The sequence below is a fragment of the Saccoglossus kowalevskii genome, chromosome 13 (assembly GCF_978046115.1).
Source record: "Saccoglossus kowalevskii chromosome 13, keSacKowa6.1, whole genome shotgun sequence".
Lineage (NCBI taxonomy): Eukaryota > Metazoa > Hemichordata > Enteropneusta > Harrimaniidae > Saccoglossus > Saccoglossus kowalevskii.
The window spans coordinates 15188484-15203695 of NC_140653.1; the positions used below are offsets into that span (position 1 = coordinate 15188484).

A 15212-nucleotide genomic window follows, 5' to 3' on the forward strand; every position below is an offset into this window, starting at 1 on the left:
TCTAATTTTGGTGAATATTTTTGTCATTTTTGGTAAAAAGTGATATTTTCGACTTCTTGTTGAAAACTGTAAGTCCGATTGCTTTGATATTACATATATAGGTACTACATGTGGACCTCTCTCAGATTTGTTCGTTTTGTGATGATATCTTCAATTCTCTAATTAATTTATTTTGGTGAATATTTTTGTAATTTTTGGTAAAAAGTGATATTTTCGACTTCTTGTTAAAAACTGTAAGTCCGATTGCTTTGATACTATTCATATTGTTCATTTTCTAATGATGTCTTCAGTTCTTTAATTGAAATGTGCATTGCTAACAGCGGAGCTATCTCAGCCGATAGGCTGCTTGTTTTTTTTATATTGAATGCATTAGCGCTATCAGTGCATGGTGGAAATAGAAATGCACAGCGCAAAATGTTTTTTGTCGTCATTTTGGGTTGTCTCTCATTAAATTATTACTACAGACACAGAAAAGATGTATAATAATTCAATAATTAAAAAATTCAATCATCGTTTTTGAAAAAATGTTGGCTCCAAACTGTTATCAACTCACTATAACCTGGAATACAATTTCTTGCTGGACACATGAATTCTGAGTATTTTCATACACAAGTAGTAACCTTAAACAGTTCAATTTATAAAAACAAATTAAATTTACTTGATATACCGGTAGATTGTGTAATGTATACAGTTCTTACTGATAGAAAATATGAGTTTAAGAAACTAATATCTGTGTATGATAAACAAAGGTTATCCAAATCATTACTCTCATGTAGAGTTATATTTACATATCAAGTTGTAAAATGTCTTGATCTCCTGCAGTCGAGAATAGACATTTTTCATCATAGTTTGACGTCTTTCTCGTTCTCAGGAAATACATTACAATTAAGTCAAGAGAACAGAGGCAAAAGTACAAAGACGACTTCAATGCCGAGTATGACCAGTATAGGAAACTACACAACAAAGTTGACAGAATTACCAAGAAATTTATTGAGCTGCAAAACTTGATGGAACAGACTGCTGAACACAGTGATAACTATGAAAGTATCAAAACCAAAGTGATTGAGGAGTACCAGCTTATTAAAAAGGTGGGTGACTGAATATTCGTGAAAGATTTCAACGAATTTATCTATTTCTACAAACATTTTGATGAACACCCATATTCAATAGAAAATTATATGTACTCCAAGGTAAACTGAGAAATTGTAAAAAAATAAAAAAAATAAAAATACTTGTACACAAAATGTTGCAGCCAAATGAATGCTGTTCAAAATGGTTCAACATGTGTCATCTTTGATATGGCCCCTTAACAGCGTAAATTACGCATTAATCCTATGAACGCCAAATTTGTTCATGCTTAAATTTGCATAAATTTATTAACATTTACTGTAATTTTCACTGAATTTTAATTTTGGACAAAAGTTGCATTGTTTCTAGTTTTTTTCTAACTTTCGCAACATTTTATGTAGAAAACTATTTTGTGGATGGTGGCTGTAGTTGACTTTGGCACTCAAAAAGTTAACATTGCCGTTTTACCAAAAATAATAGCACTTACCATATCTTTTTGCACAATTTTATGTGCTTTTCTGTGAATTATTCATGAAATTTGAACCAAACAAAAATAATTTCTCATTCGCTATAGATCTTGATTTATTTTATCTTGGTTTATTTTCTTACATATAAACTTATTCACTGCATTTGTTTCCGCAGGAGCATCCTGATTTTCAGGAAGAAAAGAAGGATTGCCAGACAATACACTTAAAACTCGCACACATAAAGAAATTGATTGTGGAATATGACCAGTCACAGTTGAAGGAGACATCCACTACGACGTAGTACATACTCCCATGTTATATCTTCATCTTAAGTGCAATTAGGGACAAAGACTTACAGATTTAACGATTCAGATCAAATATTAATTAATAAATAATTATGCATGCTAATTTCCTCATGTTATATTTCTTGCAAAGACTTTTGTTTTTCACTGATGCAATATTCCTGGTTCTGGCCATCCAATTTCATTGATGTTCTTGTCAACTTCCAAAACTGTGTACACCCGTGTGGGTTGTGGTTTAGGTTTCAATGTAAGGTTAATAAGCACACGTCCTTTTGTTGGTTTCACATGGTTATTTATTGGTTTCACTGTTTACAAAGTTTATTGGAATAAATGTTGGCCAATTATCATCCACAAAATATTTGCAACAGCAAATCTCGTTGGATAGTAATTTGATTGTCATCCTTACTAAATTTGTGACAGCAAATCTGATTGGATGTCAGCCCAATTGTCATTCTCACTAGATATTCTGATTAGCCCAATTATCATCCATGCAGTACACTCAGTATGTGACAGCAAATCTGATTGGATATTATGTCCATTGTCATCCATAACAGCAAATCTGATTGGATGTTAGCCCAATTGTCATTCTCACTAGATATTCTGATTAGCCCAATTATCATCCATGCAGCACACTCGGTATGTGACAGCAAATCTGATTGGATAATATGGCCATTGTCATCCATAACAGCAAATCTGATTGGATGTTGGTTTAATTGTCATTCTCATTAGTTGTGTGACAGAAAATCTGATTGGGTGGTACCCAAATTTTCATTCTTGCTTGCTATATGGCAACAAATTCGATTGGATGTTGGATCGATTGTCATATCTGCAGCAAACTCAATTCACAGTTAGCCATTCCTTCTTTCTATTATGTGATACTAATAGATGCATAGCCCACTCCCCCTTGTCTCCCCTTCCTCCCCTTGACTTCCTTGACACTTTTGCATATCGATATAAAAAGTATTTATTTTATGTAATAATAACTAAAGTATATGTTTGTTGAATGTTGGTATATGCAAAATGAATTGAAATATTAATTTCTGAAGAACAAAAACAGAATTTTTTTTTCTCGCAATGATACATTTGTGGTGACACATTAAATCTGTTAATATTTAATAGTGGGAGGGTTGTTCCAAAAGTTAGGGAGCTAATCACACTGAATTTCTTTTAATTGTCCCTCTCTTTGAGTGCTGTATCCAAAACAAATTCTACTAAACCTATACCAGATTCATATTTGCTTCCAGTTATCTACTGGTTGTGAAATAAGTCTTTGCCAGTGATGCGAGTTAACATGCACCTAGTCTCAATGATAACAATAAATAGGCTTTAAAATAATAAGTAATAAAAGTATTACATATTTTGCTCTACCTTGATTTGTTTGTTTTCAAAATAAATTTTGATCAAAAATAATTATCGTTTAATCAACAGTTAAAAGTAGAGAAAATTATTTTGCGGAATTCATGTACTAAAATTTCAAAATTAAAACAAAAGAAATATTTATTTGACCTATTATGATGAATTCAAATTTGTTCTAAAACACTCTAAAATTGGCCAGTATTCTGTCAGTGCTTAGTGACTCTTGTGTCGTTGCAGTCGACTTGCCAAAATTGCATGCTGTTTTTTTTTATCTGACAAATTTTACTTATTTACACGTATATTTCGTTTGATGTTGAGCAAAAAGGTGCAACACTAATGACTTTTTTTTGATAGATCAAATCTTAGGTACACAAAGTTGTAAAAGATGTATTTTTATTTTATTTTTGTTGTTGTCATTGTTACCATTCCACTGATCTTGATGATTTTTGTATGTGCCTCCTGGCTAAGCCTACATCCTGTGAGAATGAACCTGCTTGACTGCTAAGGGTCACACATTCTGGCACTTCTGACCCCTGACCCCTGAAGGTCAGATCTCTGGACTGTACACAAAGTGGACATATATTTGTTGCCAAATGTTTTGTGGAATTGTTTTCAATGGTGTTTATTTTGAAGAAAATGGAACCTTCAATTTGAAATATAAACTTTTTTTTACTTTAGCTGGTATGCAAAGACTGATCTACCAAGTATAGTTTCACTGTTGTGATGTCGATCACATGAAACTGAAAAAAAAAGTGTATGTTATTTACAAAGATACCTGCCTGACATTTTGTGAAAGAAAGAGAGAGAGAGAGAGTAAAAAAGTACTTTTTGAATTTACTGACAAAATACTGGATTTATTGACCATTGCTACGGAAACTGACTTATGGATTTTTACTCATTCTAGCATATTTTTGGAGCAGTGACAGATCAGCTAATGTGAATGTCGCCCTCTGGCGGCCATTGTATCACCACTTTTGTTTTATACGACAACTCTGCAGCTGTCACTCATGGTATAGTCCTCCAAATATACTGCAAAATGCGCATAGTTATTTTAACCTTCATTTTAAAGGTGGTATGTATTTTTATTTATCTTCTCTGGTGCTGCTAGCAGGAAAAAAAGTTCTATTAACGTTGCTTCTCAAAACGTGAACAACACGTAACACATTTAATGAATTCTCAATTTAGTAACTTGAGGGCATACACCCTAACTAAGGAAATCCAATGGAATTTACACTGACAGAATTTAGTAATGTAAGGCAGTTTACAGTATTGATAAGATTTCAATACCGACATGTCTGATTACATGAAATTCAAATCTGTACTACACTAAGATGGCTACCATTTAAATTACTGTAAAATACTTTATTTTTGCTTGGAATGAATTTTTGCTAAAGGAGTGATTCAGTGAAAATAAAATCCAGCGAATATACATTTTTTCCAACATTCAATCAGTGAAAATAAATTACACACAAAACACCCAAAAAGTCTTTTCAGCGAAAATTAATTCCAGCTAAAATAAAGTATTTTACAGTATATAAAAACATCATGGCTGAAGAGTGAATCTGACAAATAATTGTATTTCCTCCTCCATGTGCTTCACAGGCTAGAGTGAGTAATGATAAACTATGAATTGGAGCTAGAATATGTGAACTTTTTATTCTAATAATAAAAGTTTTTATACAAGAAACAATATTCTAACCAAACTTCAGTGTTTTGACTGTTATATATATGTATGTGTACACGCACTGAGTTCATTGATGGAAAGAAAGATTGGTGCACTGTATTACCTATTTCAAGAAACATTAGAATTAATTGAACAGAATTTTGTAACAAGAGTGAAATGTGTTGTAATTTATTTTTTAAGGGGGATGCAAGATAGATGTGGTACTTGGCCTTAATTTGTCTTGAAAATTATCAAAACCCGTTGAAAAGCTGGCATACATGGTTCACTTTGTTATTAAAGTTGACATGAACACTGTTGTTCTTGTGGTCTTGAATAAAATTATTGTTGCGTGTGTTTGATCTGCAACAAAAGAAAAACAAAGATCTTGGAGTTTTAATTTTAAATAGCGACTTTAATGGATCATCTTGGAAATATCAACATCTTATGTTAAGACTTGAAGAGTGTTTTTGATTCTTTTACTTTGTAAAATTATTTGATTTACATTAAGATTTAAAACAAATGTCCAGTTGCCACTGAGAGAAAAAGAAAAAAAAAGTTATTTTAGCAAATTATATTTTCATCATTTTAATAGTATAAATTTACATAATTTACCTTGGATGGGGTGAAATACGCTGCCAAGCACCAGGTGTGTTAAATCATATCCCCTTTTCATATGTAACAGAGAAATGTGACACAAGTGACTATGGTTTTCTCAGTAAACAATGTTGCTGGTTTCATCTGGCATATCACGTCATTTTCACAGTGCCCTGGGGAGGTGTGCATTTTTTCAAATTGGCTCTCAGTTTACTATCTTTAATTTTATCTTCTCTGCCCAGTCGTTTTAGCTGAGCTATTAATAAAAGGACTAAATAAAGTCATTCTGCAACCATACTGCATTTTGTTCTGTTATTTCTTGGCGGGGCGGGGCGGGGCGGGGCGGGGCGGGGCTGGGTGAGGGATACTCTTTCTTCAGATGTCAAACATATGAAATCAACCAGTCACTGGTAGCAGTTGCTGCATCAAACTTATGATGACCCAAGTTCATATCCTACCTTGGGCTGAACACCAAAAAGGGTTCACCATTATCCTGGGTGAGTGTGCCACAGACTAAATGGGAAGGTCAATTCCACTGGCCAAGATTCATTCACTAACATGTGCGACTTTGGGAGGGAACCTTAGTTAATGTCTGCAGGTGCTCGTGTCCGACCGAGCCTGGTTGACGCTAGGATAGCGCATTAAATTGTCATTGATAGAGTGATTGGTCCTGTCGTGTTGTCGCAAACATGAACAAGGCTTCTGTGGCAAACATTTTTAGCACTTGCAATTTGCACATCAAAAAACGTCTGGAGAGACAACAGTGACATTCAATGCATAAAACGGTTGCCTGGCACAAAAATACACCTAGCTATGTGTTGGGTAGATACGATTTCAGTATATTCTCATGAACTAGTCAGAAAGACAATCATCAAAAGTTTTAGAAAGAGTGCATGGAGCTTCGGCTTCTATAACAAGATTACTTGAGTTTCTGTAATGAAATTTGGCACACTGATTGGTATACAAGTGTCTTATTTTGAGGTAAATTGATACCAGAACACCATGCTTCAACTTGTTACTCTTCCGACTGTCATTTTTACCAAAGTGCCCTCCAGAGATGATAGATTGCACATGCTAACATATTTTTTGTTAAAGGGCGGTAGTCTTCGTGCCGCGTCCTGTTCGATATGGGACTCATAGCGACGTATACAACGCGTGTGAAATACATTGTTTATTTACATGAAATTCGAACACTCGCTGCGCGACGACCACCGCGTTTTAATCTCGCAGAAACCTGAGAATGAGACCTAATGTATTTAAATCGCTGTTGTGGCAATGTAACACTTCCCCTATTTCTTCACAAGATGCTGTCTTCCTGATCAGTTTTTTTTTTTTTTAAATTAACACTAGGAGGCGCTATTCACATTATCGTCTTGGAAACTACGTGAAATTTTTTTTTCTTTTCCCAATTATCAGACAATTTTGGCCATGTTTCCCCGTCAATATCGCCGCTGCTTTCTGTTCAGTGGAAATTGCTTTAATAATACGATGAGCAAAATACTGAAATTGGCTTCGAAATTATGGAAGGGGTAATATGATTGAGCATTCTGAAATCTGCTCGTCACAGTAGCGCAGTGATAAGAGACTGGAACAGAGTCTGTGATTTTACGTTCAACCCAATAATGTATAATACTTTGTTGAAGCTGGAATTAATTGTAGCTGTCTTGTAGAAAGTTTTTTTTACTGATTCGTCTTCTCGGCAAGAAAAGCGAAAATAAATTCCAAGTGAAAATAAAATACGTCAATAACCATTACATTGACAAAATAATTTTTGATGAATAAGTATTTTTTTGTATATTCAGCAAGACTTTATTGGTATCACTTCTCTGAAGATTACATTTCGTAGCTTACAGTCGCACAGTATGGTATGGTACTAGTATATAATAAATCATAGTGCTAAAATCGCGCCCTCTAGTGTCGAAGCCCTTCTATGACATGCTAGTAAATTGGTGACACGACGAAATAGTCAAAAAAATAGTTCAAATAATCGACTTCGTTTCGATCATCCATTATTGAAGATTGTTTTTTTTAAATACTTTACATTTTAGATGACGAAAGGCTGCACAGCCAAAAATAGGTCGATTTGAACGACTTTGCCTTCACTCGTGTACGTCATGACATGATTTGACTCGTTACAAGAATTTGTGAACAACCAACTTGAAGTTGCATTCCGATTGGCTTGACTGTTAGAAGCTGTGGGCCAATCAGGCATAGTTTTGTAAGTCACTCCATTCTGATTCCACAGAAGCGTTCCATCACTAGAAAGCGGTATTAATGGGTTTTCGCCTGAAATATTAGTTTATTAAACATTATTATTGTCATTATATAGTTCGTGTTCTGTTTTTTTTCGCTATTCATGGAGTATCAAGTTTGTAGTGCAAAGGGTAACCTGGAGGGACGTCCGTGGGTGATACTGGTTATTACATCCCGCCATGATTGTGTAAAAGAACCCGGGGCACAGAAATTGGCTAAATTATAATCTGCGATCCGTTCATTGAAATGATCTAATGGGGGCGATCATGATCTTGACTCTGACGGCAACGTGTCAAATACAAATGTACCATTATTTTTTAAGGCTGTCACAATGGCCAAATTTGAAGATATTAGACAATGAGAACGTGTGCTCCCTTTATTCCTAAACACATCAATAACCGGAATAACTAGAATGGAATGTACCGAGAAATCCATATCACTATATCGATTGGCTGTATAGCAAATAATTGAATGGATTACACACCATGTTCACCACGACGGTGCATCCCGGAACAATAGTGACAACGTGATATTCATGCCAATCATTCATTTTTCGATTGTTCACTTCGTAACAAAGACTGGCAGTAATTCAAATAAATGAGAGAATCGCTTATTATGATGTTCAGTGTGTTATGGACGGGTACAATCTAACACACTAATGGGGGATTTTTATCGATGTGACAGATTTTGTTTTTCGTAAACTTTTTTTAAGATGCTGACACTCAAGTAGCCGACATCACCAAATGAGTCCTCACGCGAATTGCACCCAGATTTGTACCGGAAATGAAACTACGTGCAGAAAAAAATCCCCGAGATTATTTTTCGCATGTTTGTAATTTATGTCGTCAAACGTCCCAGATTTAGGGTATTATGATATCGGCAAAGAAGTGTTAAGTAATGATGGATTCGCGTGCACATATACTGCGAGTGTGATAAAGGCACTCACTGATATTACCCTAGGGCATGATATCACTGCCTTTGTCTACAATTTCATTATAGCCATACACGTTTGACACTTTTTAAACATGGAAATCGTACATATCGAGGCTATAAGCAAAATTGACGAAATCTCAAGAGAATTGGAGCCATAATGAAGATATAAAACACGGTGCTTGTTCCAGTCCTGGATTTCGGTCTGATTAGCGTGATTACGAAAACGGACGGGATTTGGAAAAGTAGTTTGAGCGAGGTGCCACATCGGTCTCTAGATTGTTATTACATTTCCATAAACATCCATCAAATCTTACCCTCTTCTGTCCCCGTTATTTCGCATCCCACTCCTCAAATACTGCATCTCTTTTTTTCGTCTCTTAGCAACTGCGGATTATCCTTCATCACAGGTGATGATGTTTGGCCAAGAGTTGAGAGAGTTGAAAGCGCATGGATGTGTTCTCAGATTATTCGACGAATATCCTGCCATTGCCATAGAAACGGCTAAAGACAAAGCTGAGTCGTAACAAATTGTGTAAATAGAACTTGAAAGTGAAGTATTAGAGTCAAACAAGGACACGTCATTAACGTTGCACACAATGCATTGATGCGTGCAGATACAGTCTGTTTATCGACAATGCTCTGTAAGCTACCAGTATTGGGGCGACGGTACAAGGCCTCGCTCCACAACACATTCCCCCTGTTTTGTTTTCACCCCGGGATTTATCAAATAATTAGTTCAACACAATGACATTGTCATATTATCAGTGTATATGTATTATATATGGTCGCCTCGGATTCATTTTATGAAAATATAAAAATTTTGAGGGAGATCTCAGTTTTGTCAACTATTTGGGTAGCACGCGGCGTCTGTCCAACCATGGAGCTAAAAAGGGATCTCTTTTTACCCCCGTGGTCCAACTGAAACAGTCTGCCGTAATCAATTTGCGATATAACGTGTATATGGTATAATCGCGCGATTTGGTCCAGTTCAGATGACGTCATCATCATGGATAGAGAACAATAATTCAGATGAAATGATCTCCCAACTTCAAAACCATATCAAGAATTTGTGACCAAAAATAACACTTCATAGCGAGTAGCCGAAGACAAGACAAACACAATTGGAAAGAGTCTGTCTCTCTGTAATAATAATAATAATAATAATAATAATAATAATAATAATGTATCATATGTCTAACCACAGACTTTTATCTAGTGTCTTTGGTCTAACATTATCTATGCAATAGTCAGAGTGTAATTTCCGGTGAAATAGTCAAATGTATTGGCACTTTAATAAAACGAGGTTAAATTGGAATATAAATCACAAACCAAAATTGGTTGGTAGACGCATTCCTAGATTATGACGTAATGGCGGTTCAATATACGGACGAGTATATTTATAATCTTGATCCGATCATAGCAGGTTTGTAATACACGTTGTATTGATCAGTATCGTAGTATTTTAAACACAGATTTCTCCGTAAGTAATGAAAAAAAGGCGAAGTATGTGGACACGGAGTTCCCAGCTCTAAAGATATAGTAGCAGTCGTAATATGCATTATGATGTTTATATGAAATTAATATAGGTCGACATTAGAGGTTAATCTGAAACCCGATCGACTGGATATTGTAATGTGAGATGGATTCGGGGCAAGCATCGTAAAAACAGAATTTTATTTTTGTCTATAACTGAAATATATCCGATATTGGCAACTAATGACGTCATCGAGCCTGGGTGACTGTCTATACCAAGATGACAAAGAAAGTACAAATATTCGTTGCCAACCATGAATTACCCTCTGATGGTAAGCGTTGAGCTGTGAAACGTTTAATTAAGAGGCTGAGCATGTAGGGTGACTCGTATCAAAACACGCATTCATTTCCTACGCTGCTGTTACATACTGTTTACTTTCTCTTAGGATCATTAACGGGGTGATATTTAGTTACAGAGCGGGGCTTTCATTAGAAATTAAAAAGTGTGAACGAGTTTCCTACTGTGGTAAAAACGCACAACAAATCCGCTGTCTGACAAACACGCGACGATTTTTTGGTTAAAATTTCGTTTGCCATTTTGTGCTCAAATCACCATGGAAACAAATAAATGCCGCGACACGCATATTTTCAGGGGTTTTTAGTTTTTGAAAAAATTGGACGATTCTGTATCGTTTTTATGCTAATATAAAATATAATGTACTGTACAATATAATCACCGGCGCGAATGTGGGTCCTTGATTTGAAGCACCTAAAGTTTTGTTTTTGGTGCTCCATATTATAACGGGATCGTGCGCGATCTAGATCATAATTGTAAAACCATTTAAACACACCGGGCGGACACTCTTACTACAAGTCATGCTCTCCGAATAGAGCTTATGAAAATCCCGCTCGCTGTCATGGAAACGCTTACGGGATTCCTGGTTACGGGGTATTACTGTTTATACTGCGATTTTTTGTTTTACTTCGTTACAGAAATTAATCATATCAAGTAAATTGTGAATTTGAAAAAAAAAGCCGCACAACCTGTGACTCAGTACACAGACGTACTCGGAACAGCTGTCCCGCTATTTTCATATCGATGTTCAATAATTATGTGCTTCCTATGCCACAGACAAGTCTCAGGTGGAGATAATTTCAATGTTTGGTGTCAGTCTCCAGAGAACGTCTGTTTACCGACCGCCCTTTTTCGGCATAATTTGATACCTTAGAGGTGAAATAGACATGGAGGTATAATCAGGTTTCACCTCCGTCGTGACACCGTGTTTCCAGTGAACGCTTACAGGAAAGCGTACTTTATGAACACACGAAGGGGATGTTAATAAATCATACCTGGGACACCCCAGCATGACGGCGAGACGGTTCCTCGTTCCAGGCACTCTTTCCGAAATCACTTATTTCCCAGATTCCGCATCATTATTTTCAAGTATACTCATATAACCACAATTATGGTCTTTTGTGCCCAAAATTTCGTACCATGATTTTCTTATGCAAGGTATGTGTATGTATATATATAAACCTTTAGTTTAATTATAATATTACCCCAGCGACGCTGTATAAAATTAGATAAAGAAGTGGTGTCATGTCAGGCCCACGTGCCGCGTTACTCATGGTGACTGTGTGCTCGCATCACCAGCAGTTTAACGAGTTATATCTTTGCCCCGAAGAGAAATAGACAATACGTTTCATGCATAGTTAATCTCCGTGATAAACTTTTAATTCTGAAATTGAAATAAACACGACACGTTTGTTGCTCACTCGGAGGGCTCAAGGGAATCGGGCAATGGAATTACATTGTCGTCGAATTCTTATGAAAAATATCATGTTATTCAACTGTACTAAATGAGATACCAGAAAGCATTGAATGAACAGCAACACGATTAAATTATTCATGGTGATGTCACAGAGCGTGGAACGTTTTACAATGTTAGTTCTGAAACAATACGTCATCGTACCACGTGGGGTTCACGATTTACGTCTTGGCTTTACTACCTCAAACCATGTGTGTTTAAAGGTCTACACTTTAACAACACCTCTTATGTGAATATTTTGACAAAGTTTGCATAATTAGACCTTTTTTCTGGCACATCTTTATTTTCTTAAAATTACGTCCTAAAAGTTATCATCTCGTATTGCATGTTAATAAATTACATCCATAACAATTTGTATAATTCACCCACCTGTGTATGACGTCATCTTACCATGAGTTCCATGATGATTAGTTTAAAAAAACATGATACGAAAATATAGCGTCTGTGTGTCTATGAACACTCGATGCAGATTTTATGTTGATTTATGACATACGATGGTGCTAGACAGGGCGGAGTCTTGTCTCGTTTAACCCGAATTAATATGGAGGAGATGTTGCATTTCTCAATTCTCGCGATTGGAAGAAGTGAAGCTGTATATTCGTTTCATTTTTTTATTGAAATATGGTTTATAAAGCAAACAGTAATGTACACATAAAACAAAGAGACGACGATGGCATTCAATTCCAGGAACTGTCGCCTATCAACAACAATAAAAATACATGTAGTTGGAAACAATAAAGAATATTTTTTTTTTTACATTTTTTCAATTTTTTCATTATGAATGTGTTTATTTTTTTTACCTGTGAGTGCTCTTACCCAATCAGATATGCTTTCAAAGTGTCGTCATGATGATGTGTGTTGGGTAACATGTATAATATTTTTTTTTAATGAAAAAAAAATATAATTTTTTATTGTGATATTAATTCTTCTGGGGTACAACATTTGGGTCTCAAATTACCGTCACAGGCTCGGTATAAGGTTATGTTTCGTATAATCATAATTAATAATTCATCGTGTTAAACAATAGTAGTACATCTTTTAGCTGTGTACCAACCAACCAGCTGATCACCCCTCCCAAGCTTCCGGGGCGATTTTTTTTTAAACTTAACGATTCTTCCAAGTAATTCAAACAGGATATATTGAATCAAAGATAAATAATGATAATTATTATGACACCATGGGGTACTAGTAACCTTTTTGCGTCTACAAGACTGAAATTAGACGGTAGTAGTACGAGGATGTTATTTGTTGAGATAATTCTCTTTACGATAGTTGATGATATATACGTACACTTCATTTATAAGTTATCCCCGGGTAATGATGTCTCTTACACGAATTTCAAAGGTCCATTATTGTTTTTTGGTATATTTGGTCCATAATTGCGTTAACAAATTATCTAAAAAGTGTGTGTAGGCTTTTAGTTCGGGCTTTTAGCACCTACCAAGTACCAATGTTGAAAGAAAGATTTCGCGTCAGCTAATAAATGCTTATTTTATTTCTGAAATAAAAGCTCTGGAATTGGTGCTCTTTGTTAGAGAGATGGTGATGTCATGGTGGGGTCAGTGGTATCTATTTATACATACAAATCACGAGCTTCGAATAACTTTTAGGTAAAAACTTTCATTCTTTAGTGCGCCCTCGTGCGTTGAAAATTGTTCTCGGTTCTTAGCAACTTCTTCTGCAAATCCGACACGGAATCCGTCACAAATCTTTAAGCGCTTTGATTATTTACAATCAGGAAACGAATCAACATATCTACTTTGATAATTCAAGGGATGTTGTATTTTTCACTTTTTCTTCTCAGAAATCTTATCATAATTTATTCCTGTCATGTACCCTCCTTTGGGAGATGTAAATAGTGAGTCACGTGACCGCCGTTGATTTCACATGGCGATTGAGTCTCGGCAAACTTGTATGTTATGAACGAACTGCGCACTGGGCTGTCGGAATGCTGCATGCATTTACTGTATTGAGCATGGATCGATGACTTCTTCTTGTCCTCTGTGAGTCTCATGTAGGCTATGAAGATGGCTATAACCGGGCTTAGTGCATTATTTTGGTTCGGCCTGGTGTCGGGTTTAATGAGTGGTTTCCAGCCATGTTTGGCGATCTCAGGTCAGTCGAAATTTTAAACCTTCAATTTGATCTGTGCTGAATCGTTACTCGTGCATTGCCCGTGCGCGAGAATTAACACAAAGATCAACTTTTGGAGAGTCTGGTACGATCAATGTGTGTATGTAGAAGACGTGTGATAGTACAGTACACAGACTTACACTTTCACCTCGCCGTAATTCCTCAAAGCCAGCACAGTTTTGTTATTCTTGACCTCGTCTTTGAATCGGTCGCATACGTAGTGTATCACTTCCGTCGCCCCGTGCGATGGTATCGCGAATCGGAGTCGGCAAAATTTTACTCAAGACATCGAAGTGTGTACTTAATGTTTAAAATAGTCATATTCTGCCCGCTGAATCAGTACTAAATGAACGTGTCTGGTTGTCATATCTCTGTGTAAGGGTTTTAAAAGATTTAAAAAGCAGACGTGAAAAATAATGAAAGTTGACTACGTTCCACTCTAATTCTAGTACTGACTGACAGAGTGAGTGAGCAATGTTTTTGTTACGGTGCAGTTCTGTGCCCATTCATCATCACTTAAATCGTCTCGGTCAAGTTGCTCTGTAAATGTACTTTATATAATTTGCTGGTGTGAACAATCCTCTTTGAATCGCTGTAAGTTCTCAAAGCGGCCCGAGTACTATAAGCTACAAATCAGGACCAACTTTATGGCAATTGATGGTTTTACGAAACAAATTCTCCTCAACTGTACGTGATTTGTATCGGCCGCATGTTTGTTAATAAGTTTTATTTTTTGCGAAACATGTATACATAATCAACCATTGCCAATTTAGAGTCCCGTTTTTTTAATTTCTCGTGAAAAATCGAGCCAGAGTAATCATAACACTTTCGACAATGGTGATTCACTGTGTACGTTGCCTGTGGCGATCGCGAAGCTCGCATTTTGACCTACAATGTTAGCTTGATAGACAGCAGCAATTTGGGCATTTTAGTATTCCACCTGATTGGCCCAGTCATCTGTGGTTTATATGTGCCTGACAGAGAGACTTGTCTTCGCATATGCTGTACTTCATTACATCTTTGACCTTGATTTTGACTGTGAATGTTTTTGTTAATAACTCCCTAATAGCAGTTTCTTTTAGAGCCAAATATTATTAAGCCAGATTTAATAAAAAAAAAAAATTCAAGTGCATACTAAATT

General features: G+C 35.9%; 2 protein-coding genes across 2 annotated transcripts in view; both read left to right on the top strand.

Moving 5' to 3' along the window:
• LOC102809987 (RNA polymerase II elongation factor ELL2-like) overlaps nt 1-5747 on the top strand; it is a 67030-nt gene extending 61283 nt beyond the window's left edge. The window contains exons 10-11 of the mRNA XM_085506954.1: nt 872-1088; nt 1711-5747. Coding sequence (XP_085363080.1) covers nt 872-1088; nt 1711-1836 — 343 coding nt within the window. The 3' untranslated portion in view covers nt 1837-5747. The remainder of the gene's footprint in view (nt 1-871; nt 1089-1710) is intronic.
• Nucleotides 5748-13815: 8068 nt separating this feature from the next.
• The window catches only part of LOC100368552 (chondroitin sulfate proteoglycan 4-like), an 83229-nt gene continuing 81832 nt past the window's right edge, over nt 13816-15212 (top strand). Inside the window, exon 1 of the mRNA XM_078011009.2 lies at nt 13816-14053. Within this exon, the coding sequence (XP_077867135.2) occupies nt 13960-14053 (94 nt within the window). The 5' untranslated portion in view covers nt 13816-13959. The remainder of the gene's footprint in view (nt 14054-15212) is intronic.